This window comes from Aquarana catesbeiana, linkage group LG01 (assembly GCF_042186555.1).
Source record: "Aquarana catesbeiana isolate 2022-GZ linkage group LG01, ASM4218655v1, whole genome shotgun sequence".
In the NCBI taxonomy this organism is placed as follows: Eukaryota; Metazoa; Chordata; class Amphibia; order Anura; family Ranidae; genus Aquarana; species Aquarana catesbeiana.
In genome coordinates, this window is record NC_133324.1 from 181,932,495 (window position 1) to 181,959,630 (window position 27,136).

General features: G+C 41.8%; 1 protein-coding gene across 1 annotated transcript in view; it reads right to left on the reverse strand.

The window, feature by feature from the left end:
• FBXL17 (F-box and leucine rich repeat protein 17) overlaps nt 1–27,136 on the reverse strand; it is a 1,156,197-nt gene that overhangs the window by 783,341 nt on the left and 345,720 nt on the right. The window contains exons 5-6 of the mRNA XM_073624587.1: nt 22,965–23,072; nt 22,749–22,879 (exon numbers count right to left, since the gene is read on the reverse strand). Coding sequence (XP_073480688.1) covers nt 22,749–22,879; nt 22,965–23,072 — 239 coding nt within the window. The remainder of the gene's footprint in view (nt 1–22,748; nt 22,880–22,964; nt 23,073–27,136) is intronic.

Below are 27,136 nucleotides of genomic sequence, written 5' to 3' on the forward strand. Positions count from 1 at the left end.
AAAGAATTGTTGCTCTAAAAAAAGATGGCCTAGGCTATAAGAAGTTTGCCAAGACCCTGAAACTGAGCTGCAGCATGGTGGCCAAGACCATAGAGTGGTTTAACAGGAAAGGTTCCACTCATAACAGGCCTCGCCATGGTCAATCAAAGGAGTTGAGTGCACATGCTCAGCATCCTATCCAGAGGTTGTCTTTGGGAAATAGATGTATGAGTGCTGCCAGCATTGCTGCAGAGGTTGAAGGGGTCAGCCTGTCAGTGCTCAGACCATACGCCGCACACTGCATCAAATTGGTCTGCATAGCTGTTGTCCCAGAAGAAAGCCCAGTCTAAAGATGATGCACAAGAAAGCCCGCAAACAGTTTGCTGAAGACAAGCAGACTAAGGACATGGATTACTGGAACCATGTCCTGTGGTCTGAAGAGACCAAGATAAACTTATTTGGTTCAGATGGTGTCAAGTGTGTGTGGCTGCAACCAGGTGAGGAGTACAAAAACAAGTGTGTCTTGTCTACAGTCAAGCATGGTGGTGGGAGTGTCATGGTCTAGGGCTGCTGGCACTGGGGAGCTACAGTTCATTGAGGGAACTATGAATGCCAACATGTACTATCATACTATACTGAAGCAGCACATGATCCCCACCCTTCGGAGACTGGGCCGCAGGGCAGTATACCAACATGATAACGACCCCAAACACACCTCCAAGACGACCACTGCCTTGCTAAAGAAGCTGAGGGTAAGGGCACTTTCACACTGAGGCACGGGGGCGTAGTTTTAGCGGCGCCTTTCGTCCACTAGTGGGGTGCTTTTAACCCCGGCTAGTGGCCAAAGGGTTAAAAGCGCCGCTGTCAAGGTGCTTTGCAGGCGATTTGGCGGCGATGCAAATTGATTTCAATGGGCAGGGGCGCTTTAGGAGCAGTGTATACACCGCTCCTAAAGTGCCTCAAAGATGCTACTTGCAGGACTTTTTTTTAATGTCCTGCAAGTGCACCACTCCAGTGTAAAAAGCCCTCAGGCTTTCACACTGGAGTGACAGGAGAGGCGCTTTACAGGTGCTATTTTTAGCGCTATAGCGCCTGTAAAGCGCCTCAAGGTGATAGTAGCCTAAAGGTGATGACTGGCCAAGCATGTCTCCAGGCCTAAACCCTACTGAGCATCCTCAAACGGAAGCTGGAGGAGTGCAAGGTCTCCAAGATCCACCAGCTCTGTGATGTCGTCATGGAGGAGTGGAAGAGGACTCCAGTGGCAACCTGTGAAGCTCTGGTGAACTCCATGCCCAAGAGGGTTAAGGCAGTGCTGGAAATGAATGGTGGCCACACAAAATATTGACACTTTGGGCCCAATTTGGACATTTTCATTTAGGGGTGTATTCACTTTTGTTGCCAGCAGTTTAGACATTAATGGCTGTGTGTTGAGTTATTTTGAGGGGACAGCAAATTGACACTGTTATACAAGCTGTACACTCACTACTTTACATTGTAGCAAAGTGTAATTTTTTCAGTGTTGTCACATGAAAAGATAATAAAATATTTACAAAAATGTGAGGGGTGTACTCACTTTTGTGAGATACTGAACATATACCCACCTGTACACATCCGAGCCTTTCCTCCAGGGACAGATGGGGGCCCCTGAACACAAACTTTATATGTCCAGGGACGCACATCTGTCCCTGTGTGCAAGTAAACAATTCACTACTGAGTGCATTTTTCACGGTATATAGCTTGCTGCGGCTGTGTGACTGAGCCCTTATTTTCTCCGGCAGCAGAAACTTGGCAGTCTGCTGGCCTTGTAATGTAGCAGGAGAAAGCTGTTAGAAACTCACTGAATTCAGATTTCAGCTTTTGAGGATACATTTCTTCAAGTTACATTCAACTACAGATGTCAGTGAGGGCTTGTTTTTTACTACAAATTACACTACCTAGAAATCCAAAACGAAAATGAAAATAAAAAAAAAGCATGCATGTACTGACTCCAGGTACTGTACACATACATTAAACACCATCTGCTAAAAAGACACCAAAACTTCAGTATGGATATCACTGTACTTCAGAAGCTGGATATGTTACAAAGCTCTTTTCATTTAGAATATCTGAGACAGCCAAAATATTCCAGAAGCTATTTCTATTCAACTTAATTTTTAGGCTCATAAATAAAAAATGATTAAAATTGCATTGCTATAAACAGAGAAAATCTATGGCTTGAAAAAAAAAAATAAAATAAGACAAGAAAACGCTGGAATGTGCTCATATAAGCATGTCTCAGGCCTGTCATGAGTCTGTGCTCAGTTGACTCATAGCAAAGAAAGTATGGGTTAAGAAGTGGTGTGTGTGTAAGGGGGGTGGGGAGTTTTACTTACTACTGACCTCTAAACTCTGTGTTCCATACTACCAACCCCTGAACTCTTCATTACTTACTTCTGACCCCTCTGCATTCGGTGTTACCATTTACTGTGGTATATTCAACTGAATTCTTTGTTACTTACTACGGACTACTGACTTGTGAACTCTGAATTACTTACTCCTGACCCCTGCACTCTGAGTTTTATACTAATGATCTCTGAACTCATTTACTTTTTAATGGCACTTTACTAGGCTATTGCCCCCCCCAAAAAAACACACACTAGGCCATGGTGATCTTTGATCTCTTCCATGTTGTTTAGGTACATCTCCAACTCTCCAGAGTGGTCTACCACTAGCCTACGCATTCCTTTTCCATAGACTTTCAACTGTATATTTGCAGTGTGATAGCTCAGGCACATTTGCCTCTAACTGCCAGTCTCACCAGATTTGAAGTGATATTTTGTGATGACTGATGTGAATGTACAATGTATATGTAAAGCGCTGCGTAAATTGATGGCACTATATACCGTATTTATCGGCGTATAACACGCACCCCAAGTTTAGGAGGGAATTTTAAGGAAAAAAACTTTTAGGAGGGAAGTTTAAGGAAAAAAAAATTACATTTAAATGCCCATCAATGCAGCCTCATCAGTGTTCATCTGCAGCCTTGTTAGTGCAGCCTTGCCCCAGTGTCCAGTGCAGCCTTGTCAGTGCAGCTTTGCCCTAGTGCAGCCTTGGCAGTGCAGCTTTGCCCCAGTGCAGCCTTGTCAGTGCAGCTTTGCCCCAGTGCAGAATTGTCAGTGCAGCCTTGCCCCAGTGCAGAATTGTCAGTGCAGCCTTGCCCCAGTGCAGCTTTGCCCCAGTGCAGCCTTGTCCCCAGTGGTCAGTGCAGCCTTGTCCCCAGTGGTCAGTGCAGCCTTGTCCCCAGTGGTCAGTGCAGCCTTGTCCCCAGTGCCGCCGACATACACAAGTTTAGTGTGTATTTTTAAATATGGCGCCGCGGAGTTCGGAGGGACTCGGCGGCGCTCGTTCAGCTGAACGAGCGCCGCCGAGAACACAGTGACTGGGCGGAGCCGAGATACACATAGCCGAGGGTTCTCAGCTCTTCTCGGCGCCGTTCACAGTCACGCCCAGTCCCTATGATGGACATAACAGAGGTCCAATGGCGGGACTGAGCGGGACTATGAACAGCGCCGAGAAGAGGCGAGAACCCTCGGCTATGTGTATCTCGGCTCCGCCCAGTCACTGTGTTCTCGGCGGCGCTTGTTCAGCTGAACGAGCGCCGCCGAGTCCCTCCGAACTCTGTGGCGCCATATTTAAAAATACCCGCTATGTGAATGTCGGCGGCGATCGCTCCGATAGATCACAAAAATAGCGGGGATCGGCGTATAACACGCACCCACGATTTTCCCCTGATTTTAAGGGGAAAAAAGTGCGTGTTATACGCCGATAAATACGGTAAGTACCTTAAATAATAATAATCGTGTCAATATTGCACTGATCACTGCTATTCTTGCTGCAGGCTCTGACATGAGGAAGTAAAGTCCTGCCTCTACCAATGGGGAAAACCACTGGAAACACTGGTGATTAGTACTTTGTCCTCTGCTTGACTTTTGTTGAGCATAGTTATCAAGGTATAGTTCCTTTTAAACTTGTTTTTGGCAGATATACCCTTTAGCTGCAGTAAAATTCCAACCAAAACTTGGGATGTTTAAGAAACTTGTCTTGATTTTATTGTTGGCTGTTCCCCTTACAAAAAATATAATAAAAAATATGGAAATACAACCTGAATTCCTATAGTAATACAAGATTATACACAGTTTACAACATACACAAACTTAATCTACAGATCTGACAGAATAGATAAGTCATAAGGGCAATTCAGCCTTGTAAACCAAAAAGAAAAACAATGAAAATAGTTTATACCATTTACTCTAGATTTGCATCTTACTTTTTTGCAAATAGGTCACAAGGTTGCTTCTGCTGCATTTATTTATGACTTCACTGATTCAGTATTTCCTAAATAATAATCCCCAGAGATTTCAAAGCCTTAGGCACAGCCAAGGGCCTCCATCTCACTCCGTTATTAATGCCTCTGTGATGCATTGTCCTGAGGGAGTTACAGCAACCAGGGGCTAATATTTAATATTTATTTTATAAAACATACTCTGCTGTCAAAAAGATCCTGAAATTTTATGCCAGAGCTAGAAACGGAAGACAAATTAAGTTAGTGCAAAGTTAACCTGTAATGATATAAAGATATTTTAGAAAATAATTAAAAATGTTACATACTGGTTTTACTTCACAAATGTGTTAAAATATATGTAGTGTTTATTTTACCTAAAATGTTTAGGTGGAGCAACTATGCTCTTTAGCAAGAAAAATACATTCCACATTATTAAGTATGGAGCCAAAAATAGCGTGTGCTGTAAATTGCCAACAATGCCGCTTCATCTGTGTCCAACAATGCAACCCACATGTGCCCATCAATGCAGCCTACCTGTGTCCATCAATGCAGCCTACCTGTGCAGGGGAAGAGAGGAGAGGAAGAAGATTGCTGGCCTGATCATCAGAACGCAGAGGAACATCGCTGTAATGGCTTTCATTTGAATTGCTAAGTTTTCCCACCGTTCATCGTCACATACAGCCCGGCCTCCTGGCCCAGATACTTTCATACACATCACACATCCCGGAACTGGATGGGTGATCTGTCTATCAATGTACCCGGACCAGGAGGCGAGGCTGTGTGTGACAGCGAGTGTGGGGAACACTTGTCAATTCTAATGAAAGCTGTTACAGTGATGTTGCTCGGCGCTCTTATGATGCGGCCGCCTGCTTTCCTCTCTCTTTCCTGAGGCGATCGCTGGGAGAATGACTCCCATTCAACTCCGCCTGCCGGTGGTGCTCGTCCCCCCACTCCCAGGCAGCCCATGCTCGCCAGCCCTCATTTTCCACTCGTAAAATGCGAGTACAAAATTTGAGGGAGGACATATAGTGTGTTTGGGGGTCCTCATCCACCTTGTTGCTGCCTCTACATGTTTTGTGGGAAAGAACCCGCTTCCTCAGGAGGACTTCATAATCATAATATCAGCATCTAATTCCTCATTGCTCCCTTCCTTTTTCCCAGTCAGTCCAGTGGAAGGCCTCTACCCTGGTCCTCTCGTCCAGGGTCCGTAATGCTGGAGGCCCCTTCTCATCTGGGAGAGCTGGCTGAGTGGAGCCTATACATCCTAATGTGTAATATGTTTGCTGATGTATTTGTATATATGTATATACATAGATGCACAGTTGGGTTTGTGTAAATATTGTTATGTCATATATCAAGATTCTTGATTATATGTGTGATCATTCTAGACTTTCACCTCCCAAAGTCCCCCTGAGGAAGCATTTTTTTCCCTGCAAAACACAGAGGCAGGAACAAGGTGGATGAAGAACCCCCACACACACTATATGTGACATTGAGCAGGCCGGCCATACACGGTTCGAATCGGCCAAGATTCAAACCATTAATGGACAGACCTGAATGTATTAAGTTGATCAATCAATTTGGGTACAACCAGCCTGCCGGATTCTCTTATGGTTATTGCTAAAGCCGCTAGCGATAATCACTGTCTTCTCCCGGCGGGAGAAGCTGTCAACGGCCCAGCAGGAGGAATTCCTGCAGCAATACTGTCTGTGTTGATGGAGGAATCAAGCTAATTTCTTTCCTGCAACCTGAGGTTGCAGGAAAGAAATTTGCTCCGTGTATGGACGGCCTAAGACTTTGGGGAGCCCATAATATCAAATAAGGATTCTTTTATTGTATCATTTTAACAGTAGTGTATACATGTTACATTGTCAGGTTGAAAATAGACACAAGCCCATCTAGTTCAACCAAAAAAAAATACAATCCCATATACACAATCCTTCACCCACAGTTAATCCAGAGGAAGAGGAAAAACCCCAGCAAACCATGCTCCAATTTGCTACAGCAGGGGACAAAATTCCTTCCTGACCCCCCGAGAGGCAATCAGATTTTCCCTGTATCAACTTTACCTATAAATGTTAGTACCCAGTTATATTATGTACATTTAGGAAATAATCCAGGTCTTTTTTAAAGCAATCTACTGAGCTTGCCAGAACCACCTGTGGAGGGAGTCTATTCCACATTTTCACAGCACTTACTGTTATACAAAAGGGTAATAGCTGTGGGGGATGAGCTAATGGAGAAAATAGTGCAGTTGTTAGAAGGAGGCGGGATAGGCTTCTCTGAAGAAGAAAGTTTTCAGGGATCGCCTAAAAGTGGATACATTTGGAGACAGTCCGACAGATTGGGGTAGCGAATTTAAGAGGATGGGCGAGGCTTGGGAGAAGTCCTGGAGGCGGATATGGGAGGAGGTGATGAGGGAGCTAGAGAGCAGGAGGTCTTGGGAGGAATGAAGAGGGCGATTATGTTGGTATTTCGAGACTAGGCTAGTGATGTAGCTGGGGGCGGGGTTGTGGATGGCTTTGTAACTTACTGTTAGTATTTTGAATTTAATTTGTTGGGCAAATGGCAGCCAATGGAGGGATTGGCAGAGAGGGGTAGCAGACACTGTGCGGTTTGTAAGGTGGATGAGTCTGGCAGCAGCATTCATGATGGACTGAAGGGGGGATAGTCTATTTAAAGGTAAGCCAATGAAGAGGGAGTTGAAGTAGTCAAGGCGAGAGATAACCAGGGAGTGAATCAGGAGCTTTGTGGTTTCGTTGGTTAGAAAGGGATGTAGTTTAGAGATGTTGCGGAGGTTGAGGCAGCAAGCTTTGGAAAGTGATTGAATGTGGGGCTGAAAGGAGAGTTCAGAGTCCAGGATAACACCTAGCACGCTGACATGTGGGGGTGGGTGGATGGTTGTGCCATTGCTCTTGACAGATAAGTCAGGGGATGAGGCACATGGGGAGGAAATATTATAAGTTCAGTTTTGGACAAGTTGAGTTTGAGGAAGTGGTGTGACATCCATACAGATATGTCTGTTAGTAAGTTAGTGATGCCTGAGGAGACTGATGGAGTGAGTTGAGGGGTGGAGAGATAGATTTGTGTGTCATCAGCGTAGAAATTATATTGAAAGCCATGAGAGGCTATCAGCTGACCCAGGGAAGAGGTGTAGATTGAAAATAAAAGAGGTCCAAGAACAGAACCTTGGGGGACCCCGATGGAGAAGGGAAGAGGAGTGGAGGAAGTAGAATTGTAAGTGACACTGAAGGTGCGTTGGGATGGGTGGGATGAGAGCCACTGAAGAGCACAGTCACAGAGACCAAGGGAGTAAAGTTTTTTGAGGAGGAGCGGGTTGTCAACCGTGTCAAAGGCAGCTGAAAGGTCCAGAAGTAGGAGTACAGAATAGTGTCCATTGGTTTTTGCAGTTAGTAGGTCATTTGTGAGTTTTAAAAGAGCAGTTTCTGTGGAGTGTTGAGGGCAAAATCCAGATTGAAGGGGGTCAAGAAGGTTATTCTTAATGAGGTGGTCACTCAGTTGGTTGTAAACCAGGCGTTAAAGGAGTTTAGAGGAAATGGACCACTTATGTATTTATATATGTTGATCATATCCCCCTTAATCTCCTCTTCTCAAGAGGGAATAGATTGACTTCCTCTAATCTTTCCTCATAGCTGAGCGCCTCAATGCCTCTTATCAGTTTGGTTGCCTTTCTCTGCACTTTCTCCAGTTTCCCGATATCCTTTTTGAGAACTGGTGCCCAAAACTGAACTGCATAATCCAGATGAGTTCTTACGAATAATTTTTACAGGGGCAAAAATGATCTCTCTCTCTCTCTCTGGAGTCCATATATCTCTTAATATAAGAAAGGACTTTGCTCGTTTTGGAAATCACAGCTTGGCATTGCATGCTATTATTGAGCTTATGATATACTAAAACCCCCAGATCCTTATCCAACATTGATTCCCCAAGTTGTACTCCCCCTAGTATGTATGATGCATGCAAATTCTTAGCCCCAAGTGCATAAATTTACATTTGTCAACATTAAACCTCATTTGCCACTTAGTTTCTCAATTAGACAGTGCACTGAGGTTGGCTTGCAAATTGGCGACATCCCGTGAGGATGTTATTCCACTGCATAGTTTAGTGTCATCTGCAAACATAAAAATTTTTTTCTTTTATATATGGACCCGGGATGGAAGCATGCTATTGATATTTAGTTATGCGACTGGTCACTTTCTTTTGTTTATATTTATATTTGGGTGGAAGACACCCGCTCCCTCGGTGACCAGGTCGCATCATCATTAATTTTTGTTCATCCTTAGTTCAAATATCTTTTTCTATCTTTATCCTAACTCCGTTACCAATTTTCCAACACAGTCTCGGTCTTAAACAGTCCGTGACTATATAACATATTTTTACATGTGTTCCCTTGAGTTTATTGAGAACTATTTTGTATTAATTCCAAGGTTTTTATTCCCGGGAATTTACTTATTGATTTAAATCCAGCATATGGGCTGGGGTGTTTTGCAGTCTCTCTCTGTCCGGGGTTGCGATGCGCTCAGCTCCCTCCCCACCTCCCCTCATTTATTTCGGGGCGGCTGGGGCCCGATCTCAACGCATCTGCGCCATGCACAAATCGGCCCCCCGAGCGGCGTCAATTGACGCCACAAGGTGGGAGCCGGGTTTTTTTTTTTTTTTTTTTCCATCTGACGCCTACAGCTGTGATGAGCAGACATCCACTGAGGTACTCTCAGCTGTGATTGCTCTCTCGTCTCTCAGCTGCCAATGACGTCATGCATGACGCTGGCAGGGACCCGCCCAGGGCCAGAGTATATCAGCTGGGACCGACAGACTGACGGTTCACTCCCTCACTGTGCTTCGCTAGGAAGGGACCGCTCTGTTAAGCAGCCACTATTCAACACATGGGTAATTAATATATTTTTTTATATCTTTTTTCCTGTTTACAGAACACACATTCCCATCCTCTCACCTATTTACCTAGCGCACGACACCCTCTATCTTCACACATTTCTTATGGATTTCTTTTCCTATCTTTTTTCACGTTCATTTTTATGCATCCAATTTATTTCCATTCCCCCTTATTATCTCATTTTTCACACATTTACTTTTTCAGATGCACCAAGTACACATTTCTTTCAGTCATTCTATCCATCCAACACGTTCAACTCTAGATTTACTTTTTTGACACATCCCATTTTCTTCAATTTTCCGCAGATTTTCCAATTTACAACTCATTGACCAGTATATTGAGGGCTCAGGAATCAGTCGGCTGTGGTTTCTCACTTTGGGAGGATGGTCGGTGCCCTGCCTCAACCCCGGTTGAGACGGCTATATATCTCACACCCTAACAGATCCCATTGCTGGTAACTCTTCTTGACTTTTGGGCTATTTTGTAAGTAGCTTTTCTATTCAAAGTAGACAATTTGGACATTTCTGATATAATTTTCTCTATTAGCCGGAGGTTCCACATGTATCAATATTTATGATATTCCTTTGTTTTTCTCAGTTAAATTATGCATCTCACCCTTGATGACTGGCAAGAAGCCAAGAAACGCGTCGGGTTCTCAAACTAAGGATGCCCTATCAAGCCTAATCATATTCCTGACATTTATCAATTTTTTATCGAGTTTTCTCATTTCATGCGATTTTGTGATTTTGATTGGCGATTTTAATTCATGTATTTCTGTTATGAATTGCATATATGTATGTCCATTGATTTGTTTACACTACCGAGTCTTCAATGATTGTTACTGCTAAATATACTTATATATCAATTCATGCGACTATGTCTGTATCTATACTACTTTATTGGTACTGTATGTATCAAAATCATGGACTTGACTATAAATTAAATCCAATCATTTTACCTACTCACATGTATTCATTATTATACTTTCAATTGACATGCTTCATTTAAAGTCCCACTTGCCCCTCTTTTTTTCTTTTATATATGGACCCGGGATGGAAGCATGCCATTGATATTTAGTTATGCGACTGGTCTCTTTCTTTTGTTTATAAAAATTGTACTTTTAATCCCAGACCCTACAAAATTTATAAAGATATTAAAAAGTAAGGGCCCCAGCAATGAAGCTTGGGGTACACCACTGATAACCTTAGAACATTCAGAATAAGAGCCATTAACCACTACTCTCTGAATTTTTTTTTTTCTTTTACCCAGTTTTCTATCCATTTATAAATTGATCTTTGCAAGCCTGTAGACTTTACCTTACACATGAGCCCCGTGTGGGGAACTGTGTCAAACGATTTTGCAAAATCCAAGTATATCCAAGTGATATATATATATATATATATATATATATATATATATATATATATATATATCTATCACGTATACAGCGACCCCTCTGTCCAAGGTTTTACTTACCTCCTCGTAAAAAGAAATCAGGTTTGTTTGACAACTTCTGTCTTTGATGAATCCATGCTGTCTGTTGCTTAAAATATTTTTTTCCAGCAAGAACTCGTCTATGTGGTCTTTTTTTTTAAACTCTGCAGTATCTTCCCGACTATAGAAGTTAAACTACCAAGTCTATAATTACTTGGTGAAGACTTTAATCCCTTTTTAAATAAGGGCACCACACTGGCCCTGTGCCAATCCAGTGGTACAATTCCAGTCAATAACGAGTCCCCAAATATTAGAAACAATGGCCTTGAAATGCCATGGTGGATCATTTGGGGCTGTGTCACTACCATGCCCACTATGGGCATGAGCCCCCCAAAGCTACTTTGAATACACAGAGCTGAAAAAAGTATTTAATAAACGTGCCTTCTCTTTGTCCCCAGTCACCCACTCTGGATTATCTTGTAAAGTGTTTTAACTTAATCAATATATGTTTAAGGGTTAGATCACCTTTACAAAAAAACTGCCTAAGCAGTTAAAGGGTGCCTATAGATAAAAAGCAACTGTGCAGCTCTAACTAAAATTGAATAATGTTCTTGCTATACGTAGAGGCCATACGTACCTCCTGAAGCCTGAGTGGAATACTCCCAGGATGTTGTTAGGACATAGCTAAGCTAGGCCTAGTCATTACTGCTCACCTCTTCCATCACTGAAATGAGCTCTCAAACACTGAGCTCAAAGCTACTGCATCCGAGAGAAAAGGCATGTGGGGGGATTTGAATCAGAGAAAGATCTCACTCCTGTGATGGTGGAGGTGAGCACCAATGACTAGGCCTCACTTAACAATGTCCTGGGCATTATTCAACGTTAGTCAGAGATGCATAGTTTGTTTTTAATCTACGAACACCCCTGTCCTGCAAAGGCAGTTTTTATGTAAAGGTGAACTAACCCTTTCATAAAGTTCGTTGCAGATATTTTAGTTTGTCGCTCTTATACACCAGTGAGAGTCCACAGTGTCTTCGATAAAATGTGAATGTGGTGCTTTTTAATACTGGTTCCTTCTTCACACTAGATAATTGCAATACATTTGCAAACCCATCTTTTCATTTGTAGAAACTAGAGAGAAATTTTTATTTAATTGATCTGCCTTTTCCATATCATTTGTAACCAACTTACTGCCGATTGTGCGACCCATGTCAGAGTGAAAGCAATAATTCTTGGGCTATGATTCACAAGTAACTTTTTGGGAAGTTCGAAACACATCGCTCCCTAGGCGCTGTCCACACTGCCTACAAGCCATCAAAGTAGAACTGTGACTCACTACTTTGTTTGGGCACTAAAGGCAAAGCCTTTTGTTTTAGTTTTAGATAGAATTGAGAGTGATTAGAACACCTACTAGGTTTTAATTACTGTCTTTGTTCCCATTAGGGAATTCATCCTCTCTATTTGTCCTGTTTACCAATATCATTGAAAGTAAAAGTAAATGTTAATCCCAAATTTTGGGTTGTCCTCAGAAATGTAATAGAGGGGAAGCCTTTCAATGAGCATACTATTTCTGGTGACCGGGGGGGGGGGGGGGGGGTGTCACAAGGGATTCCCTTAATTTAACACGTGTAAACATGTTAACCCCTATTATCCTCTTGGGGTTGGAACCCTGCCAGCTAATGATATTGAGCCATTATATAGGAGAGGTTAGTATAAGGGACTCATATTTTTTGATAATAATATATTGTTGGATGAATGAAAGTATTTTGGTATATTATATTGGTTATTGTTCTCACCTAAGGGCTGCGGTGTATTGGCATCCCCGCATCTACACATCCATCTTTCCTCCTTTTTTCACATGGGCATATCAATTCTCCTTTTTTAGGTGGAGCTATTATGTGTAAGTCTGTATGCTAAATTAAGTATAGTTTTTTTTTCCCTTTTTTTTCTCTTTTTTTCTGAGGACATTTTGATTATTTTGATATTTTCTTGCACGAGATATGTGTACTCCATACCTGTTTGACATGAAACTATCCTCAGTGTCATGTGTCTCTCCTCCAGGTTCTTAATATGAGGTTCTGTTGTTGCAAATCACCGAGTAATCGGTTCTGAAGAAGCTATTAAGTGAAACGCGTCAACCATATCTGTAATATCTTTTGTAACTATTGTATTGAACCTTACAATTCATTAATTAATGTTTTTATCATGTGTGTTTTCTATGTGTAAATTTTGTTACAATAAATTTATTCTTTATTAACTTGTGTGTAAAATCCCTCTCTGGTACCGCAATAATCCATCATGTTGGTTCTCTATCTATGCAAAGTTGAATAAGGATGAGGTACCCCCATAGCCTTAATGTTCTTTTTTTCTCTATATGGTGCCCATTTACATCAGTGCAGCTTTGGTAGGATTCCATGACAATTTTGGCCCCACAGAATATAAAACCAAACATAAAATGCAGTCAAGTTGCACTACATAATCACACTGAAAATTGGATATCAAATTGCAGCCACAGTAGTGTGAACTTTACTGAAAATATGGGTTTATTAAGCATGTGTGCTAATGTCATATAACATTTAAAAACTCCAACTACCACTATTTTATTCTCCTGCTTTTAGAAAATATATAATGTTTTGGGGTTTTAACTAATCTTCAGGCCACAGGTGCAAAAATTTACAAAATGGGCCTAGGTTAATTATCTGATATCTCCAGGATTAAAAGCTATATACCATTTGTATGTGTTTTATTCTTCTAATATGTAAATACAGCTGCTTATCTGTATAAAGAGATAACAGCTTTAAGAAAAAAATAACTACTTCAAAAACCCCGTTACAACTGTAAATCAATGAATCTAAGAACATTAGAAGCTCGACAATTTTATAAGAGAAAAAAGTCACAGTTACCTAAACAGAAAATTTGATTGCTGTAAAAATGTATTGTCTGAAATGACAAGTGGTCTCCAGGTCATTATAGCAAATGCAGTCATAGTGAGTTTTGCTCCTCTACAGAACTTTGTTAGCAGTTAGCATTCTCTTACCTTGTCGTCTTTGTTTTCTATTCACTTCAGCTGAGTTGCAGCTTAAGCCTTGTAATCGCTGTGAATGTCTCACCTAAATTAATCGTTGCTACTGAAAAGATATAGCTCAATTGAGCACACAAAATTGTGTCTGATTGCTGCAGTCATTATTTCTGACATTCACGTGCAGATGGTCTTATAAAGATTATTACTAAGGTTTAAAAGGTACAGTGTTGACAGCACTGTGTAAGAGGAGATTTTTGAGATTTGGAGCCAAAGTTTGTTACTGCATGGGTGGAAACAAGAAGTCAATAAGGATAAAGAAAATAAACTTTAGGGTGTGGGGGGTTTATTTACATTAGGTGTGGGGCCTAAGTGTCTGTAAAAACAAAGATTTTTGGGTAGGAATGTATTGCAGTGGGCAGTAGTCCAGTGTAATAGGCTTGAGAAGGGAGGAGTGAATAGTTTGACCGTCAAACTCCACAAAGGGTGATCCGACTAGATAAGAGGGTGAATTCCAGCAAGAGAGGGTGAAGGAGACAAAAGTAGGGGAAAAGATGTAGGGAGGAGAGTGAGAGGTGGGAAGGAAGGGACAGGAAACAGGAACAAGGGGAAAAAGAATAAAAAAAGAAGGGGGAGCAAGAAGGGAAGGGGAGCAAGAAGGGAAGGGGAGCAAGAGAGGAGGGACAGAGAGGGGGGAGAGGAAAGGGGAGAAGAACAGGGGAGCAGAGTAGGATAGGGCTGTAGAGCCTGAGAGAGGAGTGGGGAAGAGGGGAAGAAAAGAGGTACCAAGTGTGGTGTGTACCACTCACTTTGGAGTACCCTGCCTCCCCTCTACAATCCCGCCTCCCACCTCTCTATAAGAGTGCTGTTATTGCTCAGAGAACAGTAGTGGTAGGTGGCCAGTCTAATATCGGAATCTGAGTGTTCCCGGTTAAGCAGCCAATCAATGGGTCTCCCATAAACCTGCTGTATTCTGGCATGGTTTGAAAATAGGTCTAACATGATCATGTGTTTCTGAATTTGGAGGGATTATCTTGTGCTGCTGCGATTGGTTCCTCCATATCTGCCATTTTGCAGAATCATGAGAACCAGTCACGTACAGTCGGTGTGCGAGTTGAACCCAAGGAGACGGGCACACAGAGACTAGCTACATTGGCCATATGCATGGCCAACAACATAATTTCCTGGGAAGAGAGGTGTGATATAATAGAAGTGCTGGTATCTTTTTAATCTTACTGTCTACTTGCCCAGGGGGATAGGATTACTCCAGCTGCTGGGGTTGTTGTATATATGATTTGTGAGTGCAGGATGCTAGATTTTTACTGACAACTAGGTAGTACCTCGCATTGGGAGGGATTTCCTCTCATTTCCTATTTTGGGTATGGGACAGGAAAGTGAAAGGAAATCTCTCCAATGGAAAACATAACAAAAAAAAAAAAAAACTGACAGGGGTTATAACTAGTGATGCACCGAATGGGTTTTTTGGTGCCGAAACCAATACCGAAAATAAATCTTCCTTGATCCTGAAAACTGAAACCTATACCGAAACAGCACCGATACCGAAAGTGACTGTTTTTAAAAAATATTTTTATACAGGAGATGATCAGACACTGCAGACATAGTACAGGAGATGGTCAGAGACTGCAGACATGGTACAGGAGTTGGTCAGAGACTGCAGACATGGTACAGGAGATGGTCAGAGACTGCAGACATGGTACAGGAGATGGTCAGAGACTGCAGACATGGTACAGGAGATGGTCAGAGACTGCAGACATGGTACAGGAGATGGTCAGAGACTGCAGACATGGTACAGGAGATGGTCAGAGACTGCAGACATGGTACAGGAGATGGTCAGAGACTGCAGACATGGTACAGGAGATGGTCAGAGACTGCAGACATGGTACAGGAGATGGTCAGAGACTGCAGACATGGTACAGGAGATGGTCAGAGACTGCAGACATGGTACAGGAGATGGTCAGAGACTGCAGACATGATACAGGAGATGGTCAGAGACTGCAGACATGGTACAGGAGATGGTCAGAGACTGCAGAGGTGATACAGGAGATGGTCAGACTGCAGACATAATAGAGGAGATGGTCAGAGACTGCAGAGGTGATACAGGAGATGGTCAGAGACTGCAGAGGTGATACAGGAGATGGTCAAACTGCAGACATGGTACAGGAGATGATCAGAGACTACAGACATAATAGAGGAGATGGTCAGAGACTGCAGACGTGATACAGGAGATGGTCAGACTGCAGACATGGTACAGGAGATGGTCAAAGACTGCAGACATGGTACAGGAGATGGTCAAAGACTGCAGACATGGTACAGGAGATGGTCAGAGACTGCAGACATTGTACAGGAGATGGTCAGAGACTGCAGACATGATACAGAAGATGGTCAGAGACTGCAGACATGGAACAGGAGATGGTCAGAGACTGCAGACGTGATACAGGAGATGGTCAGGGACTGCAGACGTGATACAGGAGATGGTCAGAGACTGCAGACATGGTACAGGAGATGGTCAGAGACTGCAGACATACTACAGTAGATGATCAGAGACTGCAGACATGGTACAGGAGATGGTCAGAGACTGCAGACATAGTACAAGAGATGATCAAAAACTGCAGACATGGTACAGGAGATGGTCAGAGACTGCAGACATAGTACAGGAGATGATCAGAGACTTCAGACATACTACAGGAGATGGTCAGAGACTGCAGAAATGGTACAGGAGCTGGTCAGAGACTGCAGACATAATACAGGAGATGGTCAGAGACTGCAGACATGGTACAGAAGATCAATGCAGCATCACAAGTGCCCATCATATGCAGCCTGCCAGTGCCTTTTTAAAAATTGGCAGCTGCAGCTCTGTACCTTCAATCTCCATGCCGGGTACTGCACTGTAGGGGGAAGCAGAGAGCACAGCACACACTGCTAGACACCTCTCCCTTACTTTTCTTTCAAAGTAAACAGCGTGACTGAGCTCCTGCTCGGGGAGAGAGGGACATTACACAGAGACCCCACAGGCCGCCTGCAGCATGGACGAGGAGGGAGGGGATGGGAGAAGGAGAGAGTAAGGACAGGCGCTCCAGAATGACACCCCCGTGATGGGCGGCACCAGGGGCTTTTTGCCAAAAGGGCCATTTTCGGCCGATATGTTTCGGTGGCCGAAATTTCGTTGCATCCCTAGTTATAACCCTCCCATACTTTATCCATAATGATAATGCCCTTAGTTCTTCATTAACCTTAACAGGGTGCAGTTTAGTGTTAAAAAAAAAAAAAAAAACTGAAACGCTAGTGGCAATATAAACTAGAGAGAACAAATGGTGCCTCCTTTTATAGAAGTATTTACTTGTGCAAAATATTGCACAAGTGATCAGTGCAATGTCAGACTCCTTCAGACAAGTTCTACAGCTTTCTGCCCATAACTCTGTACAGGCTTTAAGCTTGAAAGCTGTAGGGCTTATCAGCACCCTTGCAGTTCTTTGAGGCCCACCATGGTGGCAGACGAGACTTGTACTTTTCTCATTCTGAGAATGCGGTTAACAAATAGTGCAGCTGGAGCCCTGTACAGTTGTGCCAATTTTTGAAGAGGACACCCCACCCACTGTTACAGAAAGGGGAGGCTTGGAGCATGTTATGTTACAACTTAAATATGCGTGTAACACGTGACATGCTCTAAAACTGAACTTATCCTTTAAATGGAATGCAGGTCTGTGCTAAAAAATTTGAATCCAAAGACAGGTCATGTAAAAATGAGTTTTCATGATATGATCTATGACCAGGCTACAGAAGCACTCACAAATCTGCTGTATACAGTACATGGTTACATCCATCAAGTTCAACTTATGTGTGTGATAAGTCAGTATTAAATTGTATATCCCTGTATGTTGTGGTTGTTCAGGTGCTTATCTAATAGTTTTTTTAAACTATCACTGCCCCCCGATGAGACCACCGCCTGTGGAAGGGAATTCTACATCCTGGCCGCTCTTATAGTAAAGAACCTTCTACGTAGTTTATGGTCCAACTTTTCTTCTAATTTTATTGAGTGGCCACGTGTCTTGTTAAACTCCCTTCCGCGAAAAAGTTTTATCCCTATCGTGGGCTCACCAGTACCGTATCTGTAAATTGAAATCATATCCCCTCTCAAACGTCTGTTCTCCAGAAAGAATAAGTTTAGTGCTCGCAACCTTTCTTCACAACTAATGTCCTCCAGTCCCTTTATTAGCTTTGTTGCCCTTCTTTGTACTCGCTCCATTTCCAGTACATCCTTTCTGGACTGGTGCCCAAAACTGGACAGCATACTCTAGGTGCAGCCAGACCAGAGTCTTGTAGAGTGAGAGAATTATCGCTGTATCCCTGGAGTTAATCCTTTTTTAATGCATGCAAATATTCTGTTTGCTTTGTTAGCAGCAGCTTGGCTTTGCATGCCTTTGCTGAGCCTATCATCTACTAGGACCCCCAGGTCCTTTTCCATCCTAGATTCCTCCAAAAGGTTCTCCCTCTAGTGTATAGATTGCATTCATATTTTTACCACCCAAATACATTATTTTACATTTTTCTACAATTAACCTCATTTGCCATGTAGTTGCCCATCCCATTAATTTGTTCAGATCTTCTTGCAAGGTTTCCACAACCTGCAGAGAAGTTATTGCCCTGCTTAGCTTAGTATCATCTGCAAATACAGAGATTGAACTGTTTACCCCATCCTCCAGGTCATTTATGAATAAATTAAATAGGATTGGTCCCAGCACAGAATCCTGTGGGACCTCACTACCCACCCCTGACCATTCTGAGTATTCCCCATTTATCACCACCCTCTGAACTCGCCCTTGTAGCCACGTTTCAACCCATGTACTCACCCTATGGTCCATTCCAACTGACCTTATTTTGTACAATAAATGTTTATGGGAAACTGTGTCAAATGCTTCTGCAAAATCCAGATACACCACGTCTATGGGCCTTCCTTCATCTAGATGGAAGCTCACCTCCTCATAGAAGGTTAGTAGATTTGTTAGGCAAGAACGATTCTTCATGAATCCATCCTGATTACTGCTAATGATACCGTTTTCATTACTAAAATCTTGTATATAGTCCATTATCATCCCCTCCAAGAGCTTGCATACTATTGATGTTAGGCTAACTGGTTTGTGATTCGCAGGGATGTATTTTGGGCCCTTTTTAAATATTGGTGCCACATTGGCTTTTTTCCAATCTACTGGTACCATTCCCGTTAGTAGACTGTCAGTAAGAATTAGGAACAATGGTCTGCCAATTACTTGACTGAGTTCCCCAAGTACCCTCGGATGCAAGCCATCCGGTCCCGGTGATTTATTAATGTTAAGTTTGCCGAGTTTAATTCTAATTCTGTCCTCTGTTCGCCATGAGGGTGCTTCCTGTGACGTGTCATGAGGATAAACACTGCAGTTTTGGTTACTAAAGCCACAGATACAAAACAAAAAAGTGACAGGTCCACTGATGGCACCTCTACCATTTATGAGGATTAATTCAGACCCTATGCCACTCACCCTTATCAGGTGTTGCTGCCATAGCCAAGCAGACCAGGCAAAAAGAGAAGTGGGAGAAACCTCAGATGAGGGAACCCCAGGGGATAAAGCGGCTACTAAGGCAGCAAAGGGCAATACTGGAGTCTGATAAAAAATACAAGAGAGTTTATTCAATTCAACAATGTGGGGAATAAAAGCATGGCTCAGGTTACTGAGAAATGGGATTACATCTACACTGGTTACAATTTATAAAGTCCCACACTACTAGAATAGAGTGTGGTACACAGACATTGAACATACAGACATGTAAAGACAAATTACAAACAAATAACAACAGGTCCGGACGCCAGATTACCATACACACAGAGATTGCCAGTGGTAAATACATCTTGGTAGGTGCAAAAAAGGACTTCTCAAATGAGAAATCCTATCTAGGTGATCTATGTGTATATGGCCCTGGGGGTATGGGAAAGCTATAAATGTGGAAAGTCTGCTGTATGCCAGACGGAAGGTATCTAGTACTGGGGCTCCTGGGATGGGATTGCTAACTATTAATCGGTGCATAAAGCCTCTGAGCCAATATGTTTCAAAGAAGCATTTACTGTGGTCAGAAGAAAATGCGTGGAAATTGCTCCCGCCACTTAAGAAAGTCCTGCAACAAACAGGTAATGTTCCGCATATTATAATGACCACTGAATAGATGCACCAAAGTTGCTGCTGAAATGGTTGCTGATCACAATGGACATTAAATCGTTGGCCTCAGATTGAATCCCTATGTGTACTGAATTGACTGCTGGTTCCTGGAAGGTAAACAGTGTTAGAACTCATAGTAAATGCCTGCACGTGTGCAGTTCTTCCGATTCATGAATTCACTGGTATGCCAGATATAGTCATATGCGCATCAGTCAAACATAGACACATGCATGTCAGTAGCTAGCAATGCCCAGAAGTGCTGACCACAATAGAAAAGAGTCCCGCTTGATGGACAGCTTGTATGTCAGATTAGCAAGCAGACAGAAAGGCATTTGAAGGCAACTTTTCTGGCAGCTAGCGGGGGTTAAAAGCGTCCCACTAGCAGCCCAAAAGTGCCGCTAAAAACAACGGTAAAGCACCGCTAAAAATGGCGCCATTTTACCACCGACGCCGGGAGGGGGCTCAGTGTGAAAGTGCCCTTACAGTGTGATGAAACTTGCCATCATGACAATTGCAGCAGCACATTTGGATATTTAGTAAAGGTAATGAAAGGCTGACCAGCAGATTTTCTGGGATGTAGAAATCTTACATTACCATCTTATGTGACAGCTTTGTAATTTAATTTGCAAATAAACCAGAAAAGCAGACTGTGCAGGTTACTTCTAGGTTAATTTTCTGGGGAACAGAAAGGGTTGTCATAAAGTGTTTTTCATAAATTATTTCATATTTTACATGTAAAAGAAATTTCTTTAAATACTTTAAAAAATATTTTATGATCAAACCTTTGGTTATCTAGGAATGAGACTGCGACTTATCATTTGAAGCCTTCTACCTACAGACAGTGGGTCTTCCTATACAGATACAATGACCAAAAGGGGATTAAACCAGTTGCTGTCTAAAAAGCACATACATACTGTACATATACACACATACACAGTACAGTACACACATATGCTTAGCACAGTTTTTCTTTAAATATTGTACAAATGTATGTAGCAGCAGAGTTGAGCAATTATCATACTGTCAAAATGGGAAACCATGTCCTTCATGTTGCTAAAACCACAGAGCAACACCCTGGGGTGTGCCTTCAAGGCAAAATGTTGTAGAGCTGCTCAGGGAAAAGTTTTGTATTTATATTTCTAAATGTGTTTATATAGTGGGCATACAGCTCACTGACTAAGAATGACACAACGCAGATATTGGGCAAATAAATGGAAAACGAAATGTAATACAATAAGATAAATTCACCAGAGAGACAAAGACATAAAAGGAAAGTGAATGCTTAAACAGCATAGAAACAGCTGCTATGTTTAAGAAAATAAAACACCCTTGGGATATCTCAGGCAAAAACACACTGCACAGTCTCATGCAATGGCAGCAGAACTACAGATGCATTGCTCCAGTTGACATGTTTAATTTAAAATGGTGTCAATCCCTGCTGAGATATGGCCTAGTAAACATACTGTAAAATACAAGACAATCTAGAAAACGTGTCAGAAAATTGTGTCAGTTTTATGTAAGCGGTGGATGAAGAACACAGAAAAAAAAAATCAAAAATAAATCTCTATTAAGCAGTTATCATAAGCTTACTATTTAAAACCATTAATGCATTAGTTCTCTCTATATATGGAGCAATGAGTAAAATTTGCTTAGCATTAGGTATCAGGTAAATTATAAAAGTATATACAGCATAACTCAGAGAAGAAAGTTACATAAATGGATAAGCATTTATGTTCTTCAGCTTAATGACTTGTTAGGGCTAGTGATTAGCTAGAGTTTGGGCCAAAACTAATTTGGCCTGAACCCAAGAGAAGCTGTCATAAAGGATAGCAAGCCACTGGCCCAGTCCACTTCTGCTGGGAACTTCCCCACCCCAAAGCCGCACATAACAAAAGGGCATGGATGTTGGGGACATTGACCTAATGTGGCCATGTGGTCATATTTGGCAAAATACATTGTCCAGATATGGCCGTATTAAGACAAAGATGTAGCCAACATTACCTCCCCTTTGGCATATGTGGCCGCAGATGATCGGACCAGTAGCCTTCTTTTATGTGACAGCTTTGAGCGTGTTTGGGCCAAAAGAGGCTTGACCCAGTCCTTAGCTCATCACTAGTCAGAACCATATGATTTTATCATCAGGCTGCAAATGCGGTTATGAACTTTGGACAGCAAAAAGTAAAAATAAACAATACGGAAGGCGAACCCTGGGGGAACTTTACAGTACTGGAATGCCATGCTAAGGATAATTATAATATTGGGAACAGTGTGCCTTTTTTGATATATTAAATGTGTGATTTTGAGTTACAGCTGCCTTTAGATAATATATTCATTATATGAAAGAGCACAAAGTGAGATTTGTCAAACTTTCAGATGAAGTTAATATGGAACATGTAAAGGAATGCAGCTGTTGCTTACAGTCAGTGCAAGCCTGCTTACTCATTTTATGCTTGGGGAAAGGTTTTCAAATAAAACAAGAGGGCAGGCCCCAAGTTACATAAACTCTTCCAAATATATGCAGTTTCCCCTTTGGTTCCCTGTTAAAACACCCTTAGCGTATTGTTCATGAACAAAACAAAGCCAGAAAATCATACATTTTTAGTTTTCTGGGTCATACTATAATACAAGAAATAAACTGTGGCATGGGTAAACGACTTGTGAACTAGAAATGCAATAGACAAATAGGTGCAATAGCTAGCACTACAGCTTCACAAGTTAAACATAACTTTAAATATGTATAACAAAAATTATACAAAAAAATCAATTATATCAAGCTTTTCTAAACTTGCAGTAAAAGAACCAGTGTGGAAGGCATAAGAATCATAGTTTATCATTACTGCATGTAAAAAAAAAAACAAGTTGTAATACAAAGGTTACCTGTCATCAATATTTCTATTCAGGCAAAGATTGAGTGATGTGAGATTCTGGCACTTCTTCACTATCTCCACCACCGTCTGATTGTCCAGTTCAGTGATGTTTCGTAAGTCAAGGCTGGAGAGATTTTTAAGCTAAAAAAAAAAGACAAAAACATTTACTTGTTTGGCTAATAAAGACAAGACAGTATACACCTGGTTTTTAAACTAGCTTACTTACACTGGTAAGGTGGATAACCCCATGTGAGGTGACAGAGCAGCCCATGAAACCAACATACTGCAACTCCGGGCAGTGTTCTGCAAAGGCTTCCACAGACCTATTTGTCACCTGAAACACACAGAACACAAGTACTTAATGGATCATGTAAGCTATAAAGTAAGACAAAAAATAAATAAAAAATAAGTGACCTGCCACATATTATATTGCTAAAACACTGTATCCTTCTTGTAATCAGTATAGTAGGAACAAGATAACTGACATGGTGGGTCCAGAGCAGAGAGGAGAAGATACAGTACTTCCATTTAATATTCGGGTAAATGATGGTGTCAGTTTCTGCATTACCAATTTATTGCCTACATGAAGGAGAGATGTTTAGTCATGCTATGCATTTACTAAAAACTTATGCAGTTACTTATTGTTTGTCACATAAATCATGGGAGGAAGATAAAGCATGCAGCACGCTAAAAGCATCTAATTTGATAAAAGAGTCTAATTTCCCCTCTGTTCCCTTATCATGGGTTTCAAATACATTTGATTTTCCTATTATTTACCTGACATTAGCCAAGCACCACAGCAAATATATCATATCTGGGGGTTTTCAATAATTTTCTAGCAAAAAAAAAAAAAACATGCTGATTTTGATGTGAAAAATGTCATACTTAGTCAGGACTGGAAGTGGTTAAGGTATTCCCCCATCCCAGGGAGTGAAGACCGCCTGGTCAAATACTTACCTCTGTCCCCATTCCAGTGAATTTCACTGTGTGGTCCTGCCTGAAGCCACACAGCCTTTCATCCGAAAGTGCCCCTGCTGTGTCTTTTTCATTACTCCTATTGTGATTTATTCCTATTGGGAATAAATTCTTTCTCTCTCCTAGTGTACTACTCACCTTACCATCTTGCTTTTAATAAGTACCCCATGTGTGCATATAAAACAGTATATATCTTAATTTATATGCCCACTGTGGTGATTATTTTATGTATTAAGTAACTGGTGTTGTTATTTGGAGATGGGAGGCACAAAGTGCAATTAGGGAGGGGTTCACTTGCTATTGGATCATGTACACTGTTTACTATTTAAGGAGCGTCTTCATTACCATTACTGCCTGATAAAGGTGTTTGTTTGAGATCTGAAATGTTGCTACTGTTCATGTCACAGATGTTAACCCTTTTCCACTATTAAAAAAATAAAAATACAAAAGTTATAGCTGGCGTTTGGCTTTAAAGTGATTGTAAAGGAAAAATTTGTATTAAAAAAAAAAAAAAATAAGAAACATGTTATACTTACCTCCTCTGTGCAGTGGTTTTGCACAGAGCAGTCCACATCCTCCTCTTCTCAGGTCCCCTGCTGGCGCTCTGGGCTCCTCCCCCTTCCAGACTGACCCTATAGCAAGCCCCTTGCTGTGGGGGGCAGTTGTGTGTGCTCTCTCCCGAGCTGACTCTCTGCCTCCATAAGACACAGAGAGCATGGCTCAGCCCCACCCACTTGCTCCCGCCTCACTGACTTTAATTGACAACAGCGGGAGCCAATGGCTCCAGTTGCTGCATCTCAGCCAATCAGTAGGGAGAGACCCAGGAGAGCTTCTGGTGCACAATGCTGGATCGAGATTGGGATTAGGTAAGTGTTAGGGGGCGCTGAGGGGGATCTGCACACTGAAGGTTTTTTACCTTCATGCATATAATGCATGAAGGTATAAAACCTTCAGCCCTTACAACCATTTTAAAACCAGTAGTCTACAGCAGATATTAAGTTATTAATAGTTGCTGAATTAGTCCTGATGCCAGCTATTTATCTTTAAGGATACAGGCAATTTTCTGTCCCCTTTGATGCCACCTGGCCCCCAAATGTTACTTTATCAATGAAAACAAAGTGAATAAAATGATAAAAACTGCTAGCAGGTTATGCAACAGCAGGTTCTTTCATTGCAGAAGAGACTGTGTATGTCTCTTCTAACTGCCAGATCCTTTCCCACTAAATGTACACTAGCTGTGCATGCTCAACTTAACAGTGTATATTCACAGCATGCCTTGGCACAGAGATTAATTAATCCCATGCACATGTATTCTATGTCATCTTGGACGAACAATCAAGGTGACTGAAGACAATGAATCCAGAAAAGATTAAAGATGTCAGTGCCAGCAAAGAAGCTTGTTAAGGTCACAACAATGGATGAGAGACGAGTATGTCAGACTTTAGGTTTGCTTTAAAACCGTGCTGAAAAAAAAGGCTAAAATCCCCTTTAAGGGCTGGTTCACACCAGAATTGCATAGGAATGCAGTGCATATTCCTGTGCATTTGCCTGCCTTTGCCATATCGCACGAAAAGTAGTGCATGCACTACTTTTGAAAAATATTCAGCACCAAACTGCACAATACTGTGGTACCATGCAATATGGTGCCAGCAAATGCACTATTTCTGCAATCTGCATTTGGGGTGCCATTAACAATACATGGGCACCAACAGCAGATTGTAAAGGCAGTGCATTTTGAATGCAGTGCAGGAAACAATGCACGTTTTCCACACCATGTTCTGGTGTGAAGCAGCCCTAATTCATTAAAATTAGTGGTCATGTAACATGTTGCGTCAAATCTATCTTCTACAATGCATTGGCAGTGTCCTTCTTTGAGTGTCCACATACCTGCCTCAGTGATGAACACATTTCTATTCTGCCTGAGGAGGGGGCCAGTTTGTCTATGGCATAAACATAAGCATCACTGGATCACTGGTCTCTATTCCAGCTGCAGTGAACAAAGTGACAACAGACTTAGCTTTAGTAAAAACTACATTTCGGGGGGGGGGGGATAACTTGTGGAATGACAGAGCTGGTAGGGGAATTAAGTTGTTAGGGAGAGAAAGGTAAGTTTTAATTATGTTACCTGCTTTAAATATACTGGAGAACTACATTTTTACTAGTGAAATACAACTCACAAATGTGCCTAACAGTATTGGGAAACAACATTTATTAATCTCTGGTCTGCGTTAACCACAGTGATAACCCCACTTGATCTATTGTTAAATTGTCTCCATTATGTCTATATCTGTATCACTTAGATTTGTTTGGCGCTTTGGATTCTAAATATAGTGTTATGGACATTATCTTGCATAGATGATGGTACACACTGTGCGTGAACTTTGTGCATTAACTGAATCCATAACAGACTGCCAGACTAGCAGAGCTGGCTTGTAATCACTGCACAATGGTTTAATCAATATAACAGAACAGTTACATAGCATCCTCAACTTGAGCCTCAAGACAGGTTCACATAAGAAATACATTGCTCCATCTCCACAGTGAATGCCACTGACATCTTTAAATAAATATAACAGGCACATGAAAGAACATATTGTTTAACATCATTTAATCATTTCATTTATAAAGAAACGTTTAAAGAGCTTGCAATAGCTAACAAGTTGTTATTGAGCATATACCTTCCCTACTAGCAGTAGCTCTCAGAAGAGCAATCCACAGTGGATGGTTGTTCAGAGGATGTTTGTCAGGCATGTAGAAGGCTTTATGTTGCTCTATTATCCTGGCTTTGCCTGGAAAATGAGACGTGGGGGGATTTTTCTGCACAGCAACCTGCAGCATCATATCTGTGGCATGGGTTTGCCCCTGGTTGCCTTTGCAACTTGGGGGGAGGAAGGTAAAATGCTACTTAATCACCTTTTCGATTTTACCACCCCACACCAAACCCCAAGCCCCCCCAAGTGTAAACTTGCCCTAAAAATAAGGTTACCAGATTTTCATAGTAAAATCCAGGCACACCCTACTAACCACGCCAACAAAACCACATCCTTATTTATAGCCACACCCACAAATTCACACTTTCATTTTATTTTATGTTCTTTTAGAAAAAAATCTTTATACACTCTCAAGAGGCAGGCTTTGAAGGTATAAAAACAAAATACCCTGGGTGCCACACGACATTCAAAGATTCAGCATGGCAAATTGTGGGTGAGGCTGCATTACTTTAACAGTGGGCAGGGCTTAAAAGGTATGGTTAAAAAAAAATAAATAAAATTAAACTATGCTGTTATGGGTCAAGAGAGTGTGAAACTTAAGAGTTTAGGGGTCAGGGTTAAGAATCACAGAGTTTAGACCTTGAAATCCTGACCCTTGAACTGTTACCTAATCCTGACCCCTGAACTGTGTCTATTACTTTATCCTGTCCCT